Source organism: Syngnathus leptorhynchus, chromosome 22 (genome assembly GCF_054491065.1).
Source record: "Syngnathus leptorhynchus isolate UIUO chromosome 22, UIUO_Slep, whole genome shotgun sequence".
Taxonomy (NCBI): domain Eukaryota; kingdom Metazoa; phylum Chordata; class Actinopteri; order Syngnathiformes; family Syngnathidae; genus Syngnathus; species Syngnathus leptorhynchus.
Genome location: NC_141216.1, coordinates 3,263,248 through 3,283,369, shown reverse-complemented (window position 1 = coordinate 3,283,369; position 20,122 = coordinate 3,263,248). Strand labels below are relative to the sequence as shown.

Sequence of the window (20,122 nt, the reverse complement as noted above, 5' to 3'; positions counted from 1 at the left end):
GTCACGCCGACACCTCTTCGCACGCCTGCGTTTTGTGAGCACACGTGGCGCGTAACCCAATACATACAGCTGGGTGTAAAATGGATTTCCCCTTGAGGGATTATAATCACGCTAATAAATAAATAACAAATCCTCTTGCATGCCTGCACATGTGCGATGCAAAACATACAGCAGAATGTGACCTGAGTTCTAATGAGCATTGAAGAAAAGTTGGAATCGGTAAACACGGTTCGATTTTGGTACGTGTTTGATGGACACAACAAATCAGAGGTGGATGGTTGGAAATTCCCAGATAATAAATGAAATAAAATAAAAATCAATAAAATACTAAAAATAAAATGAAATGAAAAATAAAATACCCCCCCAAAAAATACAAAAGTCAATTATCTGGTCTGGCACCTGCAAGGTCCAAGTATAACTGACAGTGCCCCCCCCCCCCTCCCCCCCAATCTTTGCCCCAACAAACTAAACTTGCGAAGCCAGAAATGCTCACGTCATCTCATCAATCGGCAATCATGAATCAAAGACAACGAATGCCATCTGTGTGTAGGAGGACAGCAGGTTGGACACACTTGCGTCCAGATGGCCAAAACGCGCGAGAAGGCTAACAAGCGTCGAGACATGTGACACGGCGATGTGAATAGCGGCGATCCGCGGCTAAAGGGATTACCACCAGTGCAGACGAATGAATTACTGAATACTAATATGGGATTGAGCCCATGCCAATAATCCACAACAGAAACTATGTATGCACGGACAGCCAATCCAAACTTCTGATTGTCACCATGTGACAATTGAGCCCACTCCAAAGCCACCTTATTTATTTACATGCAGGACTGAAAGTCGAGGCTCACTGACATGTCACCTTGCCGTTCACAAGTGTCTTTGCTTGTTTTCACGTCTCAGTGGCCTCTCATGCGGCACAAAGCTGCAGCGGGAGAGCTTGTGAAAAATATCTTTCCATGTGACCTCCACTTGCGAACCCAAGACACGAGGCGGTTATATTTAGTGTCTTGTCAGCAAACGACTTGTTAGTGGAAAAAACAAACAAACACGCACACAAGTGTCCGATTGATTTGTAATTCCTTTATCGGCCATGTCTAATGTGTGAAGTACACGATCAAGTGGATGCATCCCATGACCGGCAATGAAAGGAAGGTGAAAGTAAAAATGAGAACATTCCAATAAGTCCATTTGACAGGATTGAAATTTGGAATTGCATCACAAGGACGCGCTGCGATTGGCCAGTCTCACATCATCTTTGAGATCTTTGTGGGAATGTCCCAATTCCCCCCCCGAGAGCCGGCGGGCCCGCATTAGCAGAAAGGACGCGGCAATGCTGACATTCTGTCTTGACTGTAAAAGAAAGTGACTTGGCAGTCAGCTGAGTGGGCGCTCCGGGCTCCCGCCGCCGCTGCCGCTACTGCTAAGTGTACTGAATTTAATCTGCTGCGTTCACATGACACCTCCTGGACACATTCAACCCAAAAGTAGAGCGTTTTCAATTTGTTGCAGCCATCAAGGATAGAAACGGCAAACAATCAGTGTTTTTCAAAAGTTGGGTCAAAAATAACCCAATTATAGGTCGGAAAGGGACCCACTGTTTTGTTCCAACTTCAATATCTATTTTTGCTTGGAAAAACAATCCAAAATCTAATTCCAATATGACACGCAATGTCATTTTCGCTGTCTACCAAGAATCATTTGCAGCCTCACGGGTAGAATTGGAAACGGCCGTTAATAAAAACGAGGGGCAATTACTTGGCCGATTAATTTATTCAGCGGGGCGGCAGAGCTTAATTGCCAAGATAATGTTGTCTCTTTGCTTTTTAACTATCTCGTAGTCCACTTCGGTTTCATGTACAGATTTGCCGCTTGGCACGCAATCGGAATGATCGTCACCGACAGTACAATCGGGAGAGCTTTTAAACAGAATGGGAGGCGTGCTCGTATCACAACGATTGTTCTTGCTCGGCCATGCCGGTTGCTTTCTTGTGAGGAGTATGAGCGTTTTTCCCACAGCTAGGGAATTTGATCTCCGATCCCGATTTCCCTCTCGCGGCTTTCCAGAGTCGCGTCGACAGTCAAGCTCGGCGAGTTAGGGCGCATTACCAAGAATTAGTCGGTATTCGGTGGCATTAGCTGCGTATTATTGAAGCAAATTGAACAGTCCGTGGGTTATGTAAACGGGAAAGTGGGTTAACGGATCGTACCCTATGCTCTTTTTTTTTTTTTTTTTTCCCCCCCCTTAGTAAAAGTGTCACTATTGCATTCATCCGTTTGGATTTGTAACTTTTCTTGTGTTTTTGCAAAAATGATTCATTCTTTTGTTTATTGATGTACTTATTTCAAAGACTAATGTTGTTCTTTTTTTTTTTTTTTTTTTCTCCCATTTGGTCCAATCCCATTTTTGAAAATGGCCAGCTCGGGGAACGTGGCGTTACGTCATCGGTAAAGTGGATGACGAGGTCAAGGGGTTAAGTTGTCGTTTGTGGATGTGAATCCAGATTGATGGCGGAGGTCAGATGCGATAAACGGCCGAGCAGTGATGAAGCGCATCTGGAAGACGTTCCCCGCTTCCCATCTCTCTCATCCCTCCCAGGTATTTGACACCGCCCAATTTATCTTCCTGCTACCGGCAGCTTAAATGTCATCTTGGATCTGCTGAGCGCCAACGCTTTCCTGGCCGAGGCACATTCCCATTAAAAAAAAAAAAAAAATGTAAAAAGCGGAGTTGACGAAATTTCAGCAACGCTCAGAGTTAAGGGAAATGTCTTATTTCCTTCTTATCTAAATTCTACATTTGTTTGATTGAGTTATATCTGATCCGATAACTGCAGCCCTGGCGGGTGTGTGCGTGAGATGATGTGTGGTGGACATCACTGCCGAGGATGAAAACTAGAAAGCAGACCTACTGACACACTGCCGAGAAATCTGTGAATATGTGATTAGATGTCGCGCAGAGGAAAAAGAGAGAGCACGTGAGACGCGCAACTTCACCCCCCTCCCCTCGACCTCACCCACTTCCCGCCCCCAACATCAGCCCACGTAAGTCACACTTGGACTCCACTTCCGCTCGCTCACTATGAACGCGTAGCGCTCACGTCGCCCGTCCTCTCAGCTGGCACTTTTACGCGCATGCAGTGAGCGAGCGGAGGAATGGACTCCCGGCTGCCGATCGGACCCGGCATGCCCACGCCGTACCCTCCGTGGAACGTGAGCTCCATCAGTCCGCCTCACCGACTCATGGAGCTGGTCCCGCTTTCCACAGCCGTGAGTAGAACAATCGCACGCTGGGTGGATGAGATCAAATGTTCTTTTCCCCATCCATCCATGAATGAATGACAAAATCCCTCCATCCTCCCCTGGCATCATTCACAGGCATCTTAAATAGATGCGATGACTTGTTTCTCTTCTAGCAAAGCAAAGCAGCTGCGCTGGGTGTTGGCATGTGGCAAAAAAAAAAAAAAGCCCCTCAGGATTTGAGTCTGTGAGGACGCGTGTTCTCTGACCCCTCAGCGCTGCACTCAGCATAACTCGCTTTGCCGCTGTGTCACAGAAAAGCTGACAAGAGCGTGCATTCAAGCAGCAGCAGCAGGGCGGATGTTTTGCTTTGTGACTCGAAAAAAAATCAAACCCCCCCATGCCCCCTCCCATCACCTCCTCTTCCTCCTCACCCTGGAGGAAAGTCCTTTTTTTTTTTATTTTGTCAGGGAAGCTGACTGCTCTACAAAATAGACTCACTTGAGTGAGAGCTGTCATGCTGCAAAGTTGTGCTCTAAAAATCTGCAATTTAATTAATCCTGAGAAATTCTTACTTCGGCACATGGTATCTCAAATTTGAGGAAAAAAAAAAGTCTGCAATTTAATTAATTCAGAGAAATATTTCGTTCGGCACGTTATCTTAAGTAAAATGAATAAAAATACATTTTTATCAAATGAACCAAATATTCCGAAGCTCCTGGTTCAAGAGTTTTTATTCTGTTTCATGGCATTTTTGGTCCAACAACTCGAGGATTGGTCAGCTTTTGTTGTTGGGCAGGGTGAGCGGGCTTTCGCTTCTTTTCTGCTCACCTCTAGATTCCCCGGTGGGTGGGAATTGAAAACATGCATGTGTGTGTGTGTCTCAAAGAGACAATGTTGGAATGTGCGTGAAGGTTTGTGGACCAAGCACTGTTGGATGATTCACATCGTGCGAGCCGAAACAAATGACCTTTGGGTAGCCGCTCAAAAAGCATCAACGTGAGTGTGAGGGGCTTGATTAATAACGTGTGACATATAATTAACTTTTGTGGGGTCACCAATTTCTCCAAGCATTGCACCGCCTTTTATTCTTAAAAAAAGAAAAAGCCTCTTAAGCAAGGAGCGGGCCAGAAATAGACATTAATCAAGCAGTTCTTTGAATGCCAACTCGATGGCCCGCTTTTGATTAATTGCTAAAGGAAAGCTAACAAGTAGCTTGTTAGCTTTGGATCCTATACGGCTGCATAGTCGCAATCAATATCTCATTAGTAGGAATGCACATTAGACATTTGCAGATTTTTTTGTTTTACATCTCCTTTCTTTCTTCCATCCTCAAAAGTTTTTCTAAACTTCATTAAAAACGTGTTTGACAACAAAACTGTTGAAATCATCATGGAAGCCAAACTGCTATTATATTTCAAAGTGGGCATCTTGGGACCATTTTGCAAACAAAACGGTCCAAACAAATAGCCAATTTTACGACTTTGCTGGTGTAATCATGCTTGTGGAGAAATGTATCGGAGCAAAAACAAAAATAGAGCCCCCAAAAACCACCCCTAAGCAGCATGAAATTTGGTAGGCAAGTCTTTTGTGAGTAAACCCACCCAAAAACAAAATCTCCAACAGCCATGCCTGAAAGGACACATGGTCTGCCATTTTATTTTAAATCAGTCATTTTATGGCCATTTGAGCTACTTGGAATTGTCTTTCACAAACTGAGTCCCCCCCCCTTTTTTTTTTTTCCAGCCTCTTCATCAAACATCAAGTGTGACCAAAAAATAATACTTTGCAAGTAGCATAATCATGACCAACATTAATTTACAGTAGCCTAATGGATCTAAGTGTTCATTAAAAAAATATTTGATATTATTGTAAGCCACTGCAACGTTATATAATATATTATATAATTATACGTTTTAGCACTAACAATCTGCTATAGGGTATAAAATACAGCGAGTACTGAAAGTATAAAAAACAAGCATGTCGTGAATTTGGTCCGTGATTATTTCGCCGAGCGCTGTTTCTTTTCAGAGACGATATGTTTCTATTGTTTGTTCATTTTTTGCTTGACCTTGGATGTTTAATTACCTACAGGATCAATACGACTCAGTATGTCACGCCGCATGATTGCGCGGATGCACTATGCCCACCTATGGAAACACAATAGTACAAGAGCCTTGTTATGTTTCCTGTATTGGATACGGCTCTTGTACAGGCGCCTATTGTCGCGCATATAAATTGTTGTATCAGTGGCAGGACGTTTCAATTGTCGTCTGTTGAGTCGCTTTCTCATTTCCATGAACAATTGCGAGCAATTAAAGCAACGCAGCTCATCTCCCATACGAGCGAGCCACCCTGCTACGGCTCGCCCCGACCAAACTTGTGTTTTATCGACAAACATTTCAATGTCACGCAAACGTTTGTCTTTTTGCTCAAGCAATATCAAGTCAGACAAAGATCTCGCTACGATTACAACTTCCTTTTTGTCTTTTGTCGTTACGCTCCATATTGCATTATTGCCGCTAATAAAATTGGGCCAATGAGTGTGCACTTTTTATACGGGACTCCATAATAGCAAAGTGGATTTCTTTGCCATTAACATGGGCCACTTGCTGGTCTTTTAGATTTTTATGTTTTTATTTAAAAAAAAAAAAAAAAAAAAAGTGGTTCTTTTAGTTGGAATTTTATTTCTCATTCATTTTGATGTGTATTGCCATTTTTTATTTATTTTTTAATCCCTGTTCAGTGAAAATAAATATGAGTACTGATACGGGCCTTATCTTGGATTTTTTTCACAATTGTTACTGTGTTAAGTGAAATTTTTAGAACTACAATACGCCATTCTTGGTCTTTGCTGGTTTAAAACAAAGCTCCTTAAACGTGTACAAATTGTTTTCAAACAAATTTCTGAACTCATTTTACCGAGTCTTTAACCTTGGAGAACAGTTTGTAGTTTATTAGCAAGTGATGAAAACAGTGGCCACATGCAGTTTAATGAGCCTTAATGGGCACCGTAGCTCCTGTTTGTGAGCGCAATTATATGCCACGATGAAGATGTTTATGTCAGGATTAAACAGTTGGGGCAGTTTTGCTGAGCTCCCTTGCGAGCACCTTTGGATTGTAATTTGGATTGATGTCGTCGTTATGTCACTTTAGTTTTGTTGTTTGGTGTTTTTGTCGCCCAGGGCGCCGCGGTTCCGAGCTACCCGTTTCCGACGGTGGACGTCCCAGACCACGCGCACTACACCATCGGGGTGGTCATCCTCGTTGTGGGCATCACGGGCATCCTGGGAAACTTTCTGGTCATTTACGCTTTCTGCAGGTACACACAACCTCTTGAATTCCTCAAATTTGTGAACGACAAACTGACAAAGGCCCGATTTGCTGGCAGGAGCCGTAGCCTGCGCACGCCGTCCAACATCTTCATCATCAACCTGGCCATCACCGACTTCTTCATGAGCATGACGCAGGCGCCCATCTTCTTTGTCAGCAGCATGTACAAGAGGTGGATCTTCGGCAAGAGAGGTAACCCCCCCGACGGACGGCACTGTAAATTGAGATTCACGCCTACGTCGTTTTGCCCGCCGTTAAAATTCCGTCGGAGTCTGGCGCGCTGTCATCATCACTTACGTCGAACAACGCGGCTGCGGGACTCCTGATTCCATCACGCGCAGTGTGTGTGTGTGTGTGTGTATGCGTGTGTGAGTGTTGTCTTGCGTTTGTGTGTGATTTGTGGTGGTGTCGCAGCGGGAGTGCAGATAGAGAGGATCCGCTGATCAAAGAGTGATAGTCGGCAGCGGAGTTATCCTTCAGGAGTTGTCGTGACCTTCATGAAGACGAGCCATCCCCGACACAGCCTCATCAATGTAGACTGGAGAGAGAGAAAAAAAAGAAACAAAAGACTTTATTCAGCAAAGTAAAGGCGTGAAAAGAAAGCAACGTGAGCCAAAATGAGAAAAGAAACCCAACATGCCGGAAAATAATGTCCATATTCTCAATCCTTTTTCTTTCCCTTTTGTCCCGTTCGTTCTGAATTGGCAACACACAACATTCCTGTTGCGTTGCATTGAAATACGACTTCAATGAAGTCAAAACGGACTTTTTCAAATCCTCTTTACCCATTGAATGAATGGAAACGCCATGAATCCAATCAGCCTCCTAAAAAAAACAAAAAACGTATTGTAAATTCATCCTGTCATCCATTCTGCTCAGCGTCATTGCGAGGAATGTTTTTTTTACGATGAATTTTTTATCTCCTATTTATGTGGCGCTGTTGTCCACTTTACCACTACTGTCAAACTTCTCCCCACGGCGGGTGACGTAATGGCTCGTTCTGGTTTATGTTGCTGTTTTTATGTCAGATGCGGATCATAAAAGTAATGTTTGTTTCTTTGAGCTGTTTGTGCGGCCCATCAAATTAGAGACCGGCCTCCCCTTTTATACTGCTGACTGTGACGACCATTTATCTGGACTTCATGTTGGCTCACATCTTTTCTGCACACTCACCGTTTTCTAAATTCAACCCGATTTTGCCCATCAGCGGGAAATTCCATCACGATTAAACCCAAGAAGGCGTCAATTAAGACATTTTTAGGGCTCCTTGAAAGAGTCATTTGCTACACTCACAACTTAATTTGAAGCAAACAAACTAGACAGGTGGGTGATGTGAAATCATCAGCCATTTGTTTTTTTTCTAGCGTGGAGGCAAAGTTTGCAAATGATTGTCAAGATTCAAATCCATTTAAGTTTTGTTGTCGTGACAAAACTGCCTCGGGACCGAATGGCTCGTTTCTGCGCCCATATGACAGTCGGGCTTCCATTAGGCACCATCCGGATGCGCTTTTACACGCACCTGACGACATATTGTGTGTGTTTTTGCGCGAGTCTTTCTGAGTGACTAAGTTGCCCGTGTGAGACGTCGAATTGTTTGCTCGACTATATGACTCACATTACCCGTCCCGTGTGTTTTGTGACGGTAAATCACATTTGACAGTTCTTTCTTTTGTCTCGGCGTAGGCTGCGAGTTGTACGCCTTCTGCGGCGCCCTTTTCGGCATCTGCAGCATGATGACGCTGATGGTGATCGCGGTGGATCGCTACGTGGTGATCACGCGGCCGTTGGCTTCGCTGGGGTCCATGTCTCGCAGGAAAGCGCTGAGCATCGTGGCGGTGGCCTGGCTCTACTCCATGGGCTGGAGTTTGCCGCCGTTCTTCGGCTGGAGTGAGTGTCAACTTCACGCGTCTGTCTGTCTGTGTGTGTGCGCGTGCTAGCCTCCTTTAACGTATGTCAACACGTCAGTCAAGTGCAAAAGCAATTAGATGAAATCGCGCCCAGAGGATTTACCCGACTTCACACCGCTGGTGTCTCGGGTTATTACCCCCCCCCCCCCTCCCCTGCGGTTGCTTAACACGACGGGCTGTCCAACGCTCACACTGAGTTGGTGAAAAATGTTCTTTTTGTGCCATCCCCGTTTTCTCTGGAAACGTCACTTAAAGGCAAGAACAATAAAATGGATGTTTATGAATGCTCGGAAAGGGTGAATAATTCCCATAATTGCTGGTAATTGAGGCAATCATGCAGATGGCCAGGTTTTGAGAGATGGCGAGCAGAAAAGAAGAAAAATGTCATTTGAGCAAAGGATACTTCTGGATCACCAAATATGAATTTAGTCACTTGTAGAAAAGTTATTATGATGAATTAAAAACAGCCTCTTCAAAAAAAAGGACAAAATAATTATTTTTCTATAATCCTAAAGTTCTAACCGAAAACAAGAGGACCAAAGACAGAGCCTTGAGGATCACCCAATATGGATTTAGTCCGACTCTGTAGGTATATTTAATTTATTTACTGTACAATCCAGGCGCTTACGTCCCAGAGGGTCTCATGACGTCCTGCTCGTGGGACTACATGACGTTCACGCCGGCCGTGCGCTCCTACACCATGCTGCTCTTCACCTTTGTCTTCTTCATCCCGCTGTTTGTCATCATCTTCTGCTACTGCTGCATCTTCAGGGCCATCCGACACACCACTCGGTCAGTAAAATTCCATCTCTGATCAACGCAAGTTGCTAAAGGTAAAATGATAAACTCCGCTGACGCCAAGCAGGGCCTTTGAGAAGATCAACTGTGAGGGCTCCAGGGAGACTGCCAAGAGGTTCCGCAAGATGAAGAGCGAGTGGAAGATGGCCAAAATCGCGCTGATCGTTATTCTGCTCTTCATCATTTCCTGGGCGCCCTACTCCTGCACCGCGCTCACCGCTTTCGCCGGGTAGGTGTGAGTGTCACGCACAACACATCGCATCGCTGTCTTCTGATTTATGTTTGTTTCATTTTATTTTTGGATACCAGCCCGTGACACGGAACATCTGAATCCATCTGTGTCAACACGCGCGTAATAGTTAGATTATAGCAGATTAACACTCGAGTTCAAACGCTAAACACCCAGCTGCCACATGACATCTTCCTCCTAGTAACATCTGTCTGACCCTCCCTCTTTTTTTTTTGTCGTTTTCCTTTGTAGGTACGCAGACCTGCTGACCCCGTACATGAACTCCGTCCCGGCAGTGATCGCCAAAGCGTCGGCCATCCATAATCCCATCATCTACGCAATCACCCACCCTAAATACAGGTACGCCAGCAAAATAATTCCTTGTAACATCCAACTTTGCTTGATTTCTGAACGTGGCAGGTCAGCGCTCAGCCGCTACGTGCCCTACATGCGTGCGCTGCTGTGCGTGCGCGTGCGCGACCGCTTCGGCAGCAGCAGCTTCCAGTCCACCCGCCGTTCCACGCTCACCAGCCAATCGGAGAGCAACCGCCACTGCAAGCCCGCCCACTCCTCGCAGTCGGACAGCGAATCAGTGAGTGTCGCTCGCGTCTCCTTACGGTATGTCGTCGTCGTAGCCCCGCCCCCTCCGCCTCCGTCCCGCCTCATTGGCCGTGGCGTTTCCCCCTTCAGGCCCGCCTCTCCGACATCGAGGACGACGGCTCCTTCAGGGCGTCTGCCAACCCTCAGGTGTCGTGTGATGTCAAACATGGGCGACGGTCCAGCCAGAGGTTCAAGGTAAGGGCTTCGAAGTCGCAGCCAATGAATTCCCAAGATGGACGACGATCCAAATCTTACTGTGAAAGCAACCAGAGAGTCTTTCAAGGCAAAGAGTAATATGACGCAATCCCCTGACCTTAATCCAATGGAGCACGCTGAATTGACAAAAGAGCGGCTGACTCAAGACAGAAAGGTCTTGTCATCAAGTAGGTCATATTGCTTTGAAACACCATCACATGTTTGAACCAGGGCTGCAAGCTTTGCAGGTCAGCTCACACTTTTGTTTTCTATGCGTCGTGGTTGATTCCATTTCACTTGATTTTTATTTCTGATTTGATTCATTTTTTTTGGTTGCTTATAGTTTTAATCAGCAACCTGTCAGGGCCTCACATGATTCTTGCAATGTGGGACATCTGCCATATGGAGCATTTCCGTCTCTTCACGTAATCATCTTAGTTCACCCAAAGCACACACACACATAGAGGGGCCAGGTTCCCCGAGGCCTCCATTACACCGGGTCCAAAGACTAATCCAGTAATCTGGGAGTTTCAGACTTAATCCACAGCTCGGATGACGCCTTTCCACCCAGCTTGCTTATTGGTCCAAGCAAGACGGCGATGGCGACATTTAATGTTTTCTGTGTGACCTTTGACTTTTTTATTTTTTTTGTCTTATAGTCAACCATCTGTAATATTCGAGAGCATTCCCTAATCTCTGCTCTCGGCACATTCACTTTCATGTGATAATCCTGCTTGGCAACTCCCTTTTCTGACACTTCTTTTTTTAGACTTTATCTTTTTTTTTGTGTCAAAGAAGAGTAACATTCTGTTTGCCTGTGCACAGAGCGTGATGGAAGCGGAGGACATCTCCATGTCGGACCTCGGCTTCCTGCCAAAGAGTCACCTCCCTGCCAGTGTAAGCGTCAAGTCACGTGCAACTTTTCTTGCAATTTGAAAAATTTAAGTTTGGAAATGAAAAGAAAAATAGGGTGACGTTTGCATTTGTCAAGGATTCAACTTTTGATATACATCAAAATGTGATGTCCTGGTTTTTTGTTGTTGTTCTTTTTACATGTACTTCAAATACTGTACAGTAGATTTCTTCTCATTCGCTTAAAATGGCAGACCATTCTCAATTTCCATGACAATATGCGTCTGGCTGATAAAATCCAAATTGAAAACTCTTAACACTCAGTCACCGGCCCCCAGCCGAACTTTGGACCCCCTGCGGCTGTTTCACTTCGCACCTCGAGGCGACTTTGACCTTTGCAATGAATGAAATCACAAGCTTTTTTCCCAATAGTCCAATCAAAAGCACCTTTATTCCTCATGTAGAAAGGACTTGAAAAGCTTTTTTGTTTGAAAGATGAAGTAAACAACATTTGAAAAAAAAAGATTGTTTTCGTATTTCGGAATACTCATGGTGTTTTTTGTTTTTTTTTCTCAGCTATGCCAAGCAGCGGACGAATTTGGCCCTCGGCTCATCCACAAGCCGACGCACGCCGTCATCGTCACGTCCATCTCCAGCCCGTCCATACTTCACAGCCCCCCTGGTTTCCATGGCAACCACAGCAAAGGCTTCAGCCCCGTCGCTAAGGCGTCGCTGGACATCGCCCGACTGGACACGCCCTCTGTGACGGCGTGAGCATCATTGGACGGGTAGACGTGCGTGATCCTTTTTTTTTTCCACAAGCCAACTGTTAGCAGTGGTAATTTAAAGCGCCAGCATGCACTGGTGTCCCAAAAATGAGGCCTCATCCAGCACATCCTGGATGAGTCGATGACTTAAATGTAGTTTTGCACAGAACAATTACAAATAAGTCAGCCCCAACCCATTGGGGTGATATTAGCGCTTTTACAATCTGCAAAAATTTGCCAATTTTTGGGAGAGTTGGGGCTGATTTTTGCCTTTTTTTCTTTTACATATCAACACAGTAAAACACAAAAGAAAAATTACATTCAAACCTCCCCCACCAAAATTATAAATTTGTTTGACCTATTTTTAAGCAAATCCTAAAGGACAGATGTCCTGCCTGTAATTATTTCTTTATTGTTAAATTATTGTTTATTGTTAAGATTCGTCCTCCGCAAAAAAAAAAAAAACCTAAATATTTGAATTGACCTCTGCCTCTAAAACTCCATGTTGGTTGAACCCTACAAATGAACCAGCAGTTGGGGAAAAAAATCCAGGGCAAGCACAGGTGCACGCAGTGTACATGTCCTGTGATGGATGTGTGAAAAATTGCATCAGCCATACATGATGATCGCTTCTGGCACAGTTGAAAGAAACAGAACGACTAAAAATAATCCAGTCTTAAAAAAAAAAATTAAAAAAAAAAATGTACATGCACAATTATAATTGCTCCTCTTTCCCCTTTGTGATGCCACGTAAGCACAGTGTTCAGATTTTTGATTTTTTTACTAGATTTATTACATCCCAAATAATTTTGAAAAATGCTCTTATTCATAGTGCTGACGAAAACATCCGCTTCATAAGATATTGTCACCAAGTGTGCTTTTCGCCAATTTGAGTGACATTCACAACTGTCAAGAAAGAGCAAGGTTTCTTTGATTTGCATTTGAATGAATCACGTCTCTTTGCTCTTTCCGCGTTAGTTCCCCATTTACCCAGGGTGGCTGCTGTCTCAAGCCAGGAAGGAAGTACGTATATGCATAGCATTAAAAAAATTAAAATAAAAATGCACAAGAGGGGGAAGTTGGCCCAACAGGTACTATATTTATTTTTCAGGTCATTATTTAGAATCAATTGCAATTACTTAAGTCAAAAAACAGTGTTTATACATTTCTGAATGTTAACAGTAAATCAACCAATAATTTTATGAGATGAATACATAAAGATTACAGAAAATTATAAATACATTCTGGGGGAAAAAAAAAAAAGCGAAATTAATGTGTCTGTAAATACTCTGAAGGCCCGGTGAGGGGAAAAAAAACCTCATCCTTTGCCCAACTCTGCACTATATGGACAAAAATATTGGGACACGGTGACTATTGCTTCAACACTACATGCATTGTTTACATCACGAGAGCTATAGTTTTGGTGTCCCCATAGTCCTTGAGGAGGGGACTGTAAATATCGTAAAGGATCACGGAAGGCTAAGCCCCATTTTGTTTATTCTTTGTACAAAAAAAAAATGTCTTCGATGGTAGTTTTTATTTATTTTTCTAAATAAACTGGTTGCTTCACTGTGTGAGAAGATGTGATGCTGATGTTGTCGTGTGTGAGTGCATCTGTGTCGAGAGCCTGCCCGCCATTGACACAAGCGATGATGATGATGATGATGATGACGACGCCGTGGAGGACACAAAGTTGCACACAGCAAACATCAGCACATGAGACACAGGTGATCTGCTTAACCTTTCCAGTCTGCCTGTGGAACTGTGGCGCTCTCTACAGATAATACACCACACAACACCAGCCTTAAAAGAAAAATCTTGAACAAGGAATTGATAACTATGAATAATATTTGTTTAGTTCTTATTTGCCGTTACATGTTGTGCGTCTCTTTTCTCTTAAAGTCCCTTAAAGAGAACAAACTCCGTCATCATCCACATGGGCTGCAATAACCCAAAGTCCAATCTCGTCACCACCTCGCACACGCATTTGAGCTTCCAGCCTATTGTTATGGTTATTTTTAGCTCCACAGGTGGTCACATGGCGCGCACACACATCATATTAATATCTTCATCTTCTGATGCCACTGCGTGCTAAATCCTCTTAGTGCTTTTTATTCATTTTCAACTTTTATTTTCTGTATTTGCGATCATGCAGATCAAAGTTAAAGCAAGCCGTCGGCGGCTTGCATAAAATGTGTTGCAGTAAGACGGCAGGTCTATATTGGCCCCATGTGCTTGGGCACCGAAGCATTCTGGAGCTTCTGGTTACAAGCCTTATAAGGGGCCACAGGGCCCCCCCCAACACACACGTACCCCTTGTTGCTATTCTTAGGCTTGTTGCTTGCAGCCAGCCTGAAGGCCCCCAGTGCATCCACATATTTAAATCTATATTATAATCGCCCCTCATAAAAGACTCAATTGTGTTGTTTTGATGGTAAAATGTATATTAGGAGGCGAGTTTGGGGTGTGGTCTGTCTCTTCTTGTGTGTATTTGTTTGTCCTGACAGTGCCTGAACACACCCCTTAGCAGCCCCCCCCCCCCCACCAGTGTTGCGCGTCCAGGCCCTTGACGTGAGGATCAGCGGCAGAGGTCCGAAGCGGGGGGTGCTGCACACGACACCAGCAGGATAGCAGGGCCAACGAGGAGATCCAGGACTCCCAAAAACCAGGCGAGCGAGCGCTTCCAGAAGCCGACATGAGCACGTACACGGTGACGCTGAACGGCCCGGCGCCGTGGGGCTTCCGGCTGCAGGGCGGGAAGGACTTCAACATGCCCCTCACCATCTCCAGGGTAAGAGCGCCGTGAGAAGAATACTGATGAAAACAACACAACACTGCAGGAAGATGACAACGGAGGACTGAGTTTGTGCACTTTGACCCCTTGTCCACGCTTGCGGAGGTGTTGTGTCATTTTGCAATCCGCAGCTTAAAATAGTCCAATTTAATTGATTGAATCACATCATAAAGAATCCAGTGGAATCAAAAATTGGAATTGATAAACCCAGTGAATCAAATAGTGACAACAACAGATCAAACCGATTGGAATTAGAGACCATCCCAAAAGAGTTGATCGCTCAGAGAGAAAATTTGTGACGTAAGTAAATATTACACCTCAGCTCTGTTTACATTTTTATCCGGGTGCACCCCACAGTTTATGGATGCCGAACTCTATACGCACATGTGGAAGGAAACCAATGTTATCATTAATAACCAAAACATTTTTGATAACAAATTAAACTAAATGGAAAAACGAAAACAAACTAAAAGAGCATTTTACTAATTATAGTAAACATGTCCTTCATTTTTGTCTTTGGATTAATATCATACATGAGCTTTCAGGATTCATTTGAAATGTTTTTATTTTAGTATTGGGAAGGTCTTTGGTCCTTGGCAGACCCTTTGGTTTATTTACAGCTTCCCCTTTAAATAGCGAGGTGGGCATGGCGGGGGCACTCACCTATCCCGGGGCCTTTTGGCTCCTCGATAAGTGGAAAAGTTTGCACGTAAATTCCCTGAATGACGGAGCGTGTATTGTTCCCTGATCCGGTCTGGTATTTCGGGTTTCCGTCTCGACGGAGATAAAGAGGCGCCGTTGATGCAACATTGAGCGACCTAGGCGGCTCCCGTTTCAGACCCGCTTTTGCCAACTTCTAAGAAGAGAAAGCCGAGAGCGAGAGAATGCCTTGTTCGCATCTTGTTAGCCAACTCGGAGCCAATGACATTTTGGCAACATTTTACAACTCGACTCAATTTTATTTATAGAACGCTTCAAAAACAACTTTTAATAGTTAGACTCGCCTCAGATTGTGTTTGTCTGTAGTGAAATTGAAATTGAAGTATTTTAAGAAAAAAATAATAATCATGTCAATATTATTGGGCCGATCATGTAAAATGTTGACGCAAGAAGGAAGTCAGATTGCGGAACGTAAACAGAAACTTCAGACGAGTGAATGTCAGTGACAGGTGTGGATGCGCGCACGTGCATGTGCGCGCGCCCGCGTGTGCGTGCCTCTGCATCGGGTCACTCGTCGGCAGGCATCAACAGCCTGGCGTATTTTTAACTCTTTTAATGAGTTGACTGTAAATTTAGACCTGATACTGTATGTAGCAGTCTTGTCTTAAAGGGCCAGCAAAAAAAAAAAAAAGGCAATCAAAACACAAACCCAAAGCATTCTTGACTTTGATACACTTGTTTGACAGATAATGCCCGGCAGCAAGGCGTCGGGTGGCAGCTTGGCGCAGGGCGACATCATCTCAGCCATCGACGGCATCAGCACTGATGGCCTGACGCACTTGGAGGCCCAGAACAAGATCAAGTTGGCCACCAGCAGACTCGTGCTCAGCATGCAGAAGTAAGCAAACGCACGCCTTTATGAAAAAAAATCGTAATAAATGTATTTTTGAATGATCAGGTCGAGACGTCCTGCACCCGTCCCCATAGCCACCCCCAGAATGGACTCCCCCATGCCTATCATCCCCCACCAGAAGGTACGGACGGACACACTGCTTTTATTTTTATGACGCCAGTATTATTCCCCTTATAGCTCGTGTTGCATTTTGCTGCCCTCTTGTGGTATGTTTCTGAAGTGTGGCTGCTTGAATTTTAACAATGGGGGGAATAAAAACATATATGTTTTCATAGATAAAGTGGTTTCATCAATTTCACAAACATGTTTTTTCAAAAGTCTCAGAGGTTTGAGAGATGACTAAATGACTATAAGCAGTTCCATTGTTAGAAAAGAAAAAAAATCTGTAATTTTAGAGAATTTCACTTGACATTGTCTGCCAGATAGCGATGACGTATAGTCTGCTTTGATTCCATCATAACTGGAAATCTGTTGAGAAAGCTCATGCGATTGCGGAAGGCCATTTTTGATTGGCTTTTTATTTTTTATTTTAATCGTGCCAGACGGTCAGCCACTTCTGAAAACTATTCTGCAGCACTAGTAAAAGAGGGTCAGGGTTAGGAAATGGATGATGCTTACCATTTCGGGGGGTTGGCTGTTGCCACGGCAACCTTCAAAAGCATCATCAAGGTGGCTCCCCATCCTGAGCTGTCTTTGTCTCCTAGCCCTCGCCTCTAAGTCAGGTGTCACGGGCACGTGCCGGACCTGACGCCGAGGCCTCGTCGGACCGGGTCAGCTGTCCGACACGCTGGCGGAATGTTCTGAGCCTGTCACGCATTATCTGCTGCGGGTGCAGATAGGGTGTCCCGGACTGTGTGTGAGATAGGTACACTCATGACATAAGTGGATCAGTTGGTGCGTGTTGGTCCAGGTATTTGAAGCGAGTCCAGGCTATTTATGGCCTTCTCTGTCCGTGTCATGTGGTAGAGAACCCCTTGCTCTTGTCGCTCACACTCAGGGTTGCCAGAGGGGAGGTGCCATTTGCGTTTGTGTTGGCGACAATGATGATGATGATGGAGGTTACGGCCATTGGAGAGTTTGCCATTGTGCCATCGTTGTGAGTACATGATGTCACCGGTGTCTCTAATTTCTCTTTCTTTGTGTGTTTGTACGATGTAGGTCATCGCCAACACACCTGCAAAGTCAGTATTCGTTCTTGCGTAACTGTGCATGAACAGTGATGCTGTGAAAAAAGGTGACTTGCGTAACGAGCGCCCCCGTGTCTTTTTTGCGGGACAGCATGGAGTACACTCCCAGCTTCAACCCCATCGCCCTGAAAGACTCGGCCCTGTCCACCCACAAGCCCATCGAAGTGCGCGGCCCCGGCGGCAAGGCCACCATCGTGCACGCGCAGTACAACACCCCCATCAGCATGTACTCGCAGGACGCCATCATGGATGCCATCGCCGGGCAGTCGCAGGCCAAAGGTCACGAAGGGTGAGCTCGCCATAACCTCGCTGAAGTGATCACTATGTGTGGTTTCGCCCACTTTGCTCTTGCTCATTTCATCCCTCCCTCCATCCCTCCTCATCCTCCCTGCCACCGCCTGGTCGTGACCTCAGTGAGGAGGCGGGATCTTCCCTGGCGTGAGTACCACCCATCCTGCATCATGATAACACTTAAAAGGGGACATTTTATAATTCCGCTTTTGTTTTTTTTAATCCCGCCAACGCGTTATACATTGAGGGGGGGCTAATCTGTCCAGCTCCATACATTGCTGCTTGTTCCCACACCTGCTTGTCTTCAAAGTGCAAATACTTATTGTGTGTGTGTGTGTGTGTGTGTATATGTTAGCGGGGTGCTGCCCATGAAGGACCCGGTGGTGGACTGCGCTTCGCCCGTGTATCAGGCGGTCATCAGGCCCACTGACAACTCACTGGACTTGTCCGAGTGGGCTCGCCGCGCCGCCAACCTGCAGTCCAAAAGCTTCAAGATGCTGGCGCACATCACCGGAACCGAATATAGTCAGTCGGCACTCTTTAGGCAACTAAGAAGGACTGCCCGAAAAAAAGAATACAACTTGATGACTTTATTCAAACCACATGATTGCATCTGTGTAGTGTAAATGTGTGTTCATGCGCCATCTTAACGAATCCTCTTGTCTGCCCCAAAAAGTGCAAGATCCAGATGAGGAAGCTCTGCAGAAGTCAAGGTAAGCCCGACTTTCTGGAGTGGGAGGATTACCCACACCCCATTTCGACCCACCACCACCACCTGTTTTGCAAACTCGATCGCTTACTTGTGTAGCCCCCGATTCAGCATGACTTCTGGCCACATCCCACAGAGAGAAGTTTGAGTCGGAGATGCGAGGTCCTCGTTTCGCCAAGCTGAGGAAATGGCACCACGGATTGTCTGCACAAATCCTCAACGTACAGAACTGAAGTCAACGTGGAGGACCCGGAAAGCAAGCAAGGAAAGAAAGAAAGAAAGAAAGAAAGAAAGAAAGAAAGAAAGAAAGAAAGAAAGAAAGAAAGAAAGAAAGAAAGAAAGAAAGAAAGAAAGAAAGAAAGAAAGAAAGAAAGAAAGAAAGAAAGGGACATGGAGCAACTAAAAAACACACAGCAAATCAATGAATAAGCCAACGCTGGAGAAACGTGAGATCTTGTCGCTTGTAGACCAGTAGAATGTGCAAGTGTTTAGTGTGAGAGATAGACTGAATACCGCATATACTTCAAACAGTATATATAGTCTAGGTACAGTATATGTACATGTGTGTGTCATGAGTCTGCTGCTGAGATCTGCATATTGTGTTTCCCCTGTGCTCCAGAGAAGTGTACAAAAATAACACACATGCGTTCAGTCCTCATTTGCAAATGTTTGGACATGTGCACAAAGGCAGTTATGTAAAAATGCACTCAAAGCACGCTCATGTCAATGTGAATACATAAATGATTTCCTAAAATGACATCCCGAATATAATTTGCAATAATATTGTGAAGTGTTGTGCTTTTTATTCCCACCGAAAAAAAAGTAGACTGTACATTAATTGATATCGTTATCTAAGTCAAGGTCAAAATGTGTGTATGTGTGTGTGTGTGTGTGTGTGTGTGTGTGTGTGTGTTTAGGGGGGGGGGGGGGGGGGTTGTCAAGCTTTGAAAACCTAACTCAAGTTTGAAACCCTAACAAGTTTAAAACCCTACTTTGGAAGCCGAACCATAGATTGAACCCAAATTCCAATCCCACTTAACTCCATAGATGTCACAGTGTCCCTGAGGCAAAAGGGTCACCTGGTGGTTTTACAATGCATTACAGCACAAAAGTTTACTTTGTCTTCAGCTTGTTTGACTTCCAGAAATATGAACTCAGTGGACATAAATATGAGTCCGTGTCTGCTTTGGTGAGTGGATATTGCATTTGGAACCAAATTTCAAAGGTGAAAAACAGCTGGTTACTTGATTTTAGTTTAAAATAAAAACAATAAAAATTTCCTCGTTTGTTTTCTGGAATGAGAAGTAACAGTTACAAAACCTTGATGGTCAATTTTTAGTCCAATAACGAAAATAGAAAAACGTTTTTTTTAGGATTCACGGAACTTGTCACCGCCTGCATTTCACGTAGTGACCAAAAGACGGCGACAGCACGATGCCTAAAGACGTTGTACTGTTCTGTGTATTGATGGCATGGTTGCCAATTCACTTCATTTTCGTGGCGTGAAATTGAAACAATTTCCAAAGCCGTCATGACTGGTCATCAGGCGGCGCTAGCGTGCAAAGCGCCGTCCGGCAAGCAGGAGAAGAAGATTGTTTTGAATTGACGGACGTGACGTCACGTCTTCAGGTGAAAACAAACCAA

At 44.7% G+C, this 20,122-nt stretch overlaps 3 protein-coding genes across 5 annotated transcripts in view; all 3 read left to right on the top strand.

The window, feature by feature from the left end:
• LOC147039365 (ATP-dependent RNA helicase DHX8-like) overlaps window positions 1-2,482 on the top strand; it is a 30,040-nt gene extending 27,558 nt beyond the window's left edge. The window contains exon 32 of the mRNA XM_085904821.1: window positions 2,425-2,482. The gene's annotated coding sequence lies outside the window, so the exon portion shown is untranslated. The remainder of the gene's footprint in view (window positions 1-2,424) is intronic.
• A 97-nt stretch (window positions 2,483-2,579) lies between these two features.
• LOC147039364 (melanopsin-A-like) lies at window positions 2,580-13,498 on the top strand. Of its 2 annotated transcripts, XM_085904822.1 has the most exons (13): window positions 2,580-2,602; window positions 2,953-3,048; window positions 3,122-3,273; window positions 6,429-6,565; window positions 6,635-6,768; window positions 8,260-8,463; window positions 9,104-9,275; window positions 9,349-9,510; window positions 9,763-9,870; window positions 9,931-10,102; window positions 10,201-10,305; window positions 11,131-11,202; window positions 11,734-13,498. In XM_085904822.1, exons 3-13 carry the CDS (start codon window positions 3,160-3,162, stop codon window positions 11,929-11,931), a joined length of 1,578 nt encoding a protein of 525 aa, XP_085760948.1. In that variant the 5' UTR covers window positions 2,580-2,602; window positions 2,953-3,048; window positions 3,122-3,159; the 3' UTR covers window positions 11,932-13,498. The 2 variants fall into 2 exon arrangements, with proteins under 2 accessions (XP_085760948.1, XP_085760949.1); XM_085904823.1 differs by lacking the exon at window positions 2,580-2,602 and having other exon boundaries at window positions 3,018-3,048; window positions 3,145-3,273.
• Window positions 13,499-13,643: 145 nt separating this feature from the next.
• On the top strand, window positions 13,644-19,375 carry ldb3b (LIM domain binding 3b). 2 transcript variants are annotated; one of them, XR_015063504.1, is made up of 10 exons: window positions 13,644-14,715; window positions 16,125-16,276; window positions 16,337-16,412; window positions 17,450-17,472; window positions 17,570-17,767; window positions 17,893-17,916; window positions 18,125-18,294; window positions 18,446-18,482; window positions 18,615-18,772; window positions 18,865-19,375. XR_015063504.1 is itself a non-coding variant. In XM_085904830.1 (9 exons), exons 1-9 carry the CDS (start codon window positions 14,620-14,622, stop codon window positions 18,709-18,711), a joined length of 873 nt encoding a protein of 290 aa, XP_085760956.1. In that variant the 5' UTR covers window positions 13,644-14,619; the 3' UTR covers window positions 18,712-19,373. The 2 variants fall into 2 exon arrangements, 1 of the variants encoding a protein (XP_085760956.1); XM_085904830.1 differs by having other exon boundaries at window positions 18,615-19,373.
• Window positions 19,376-20,122: the final 747 nt, after the last annotated feature.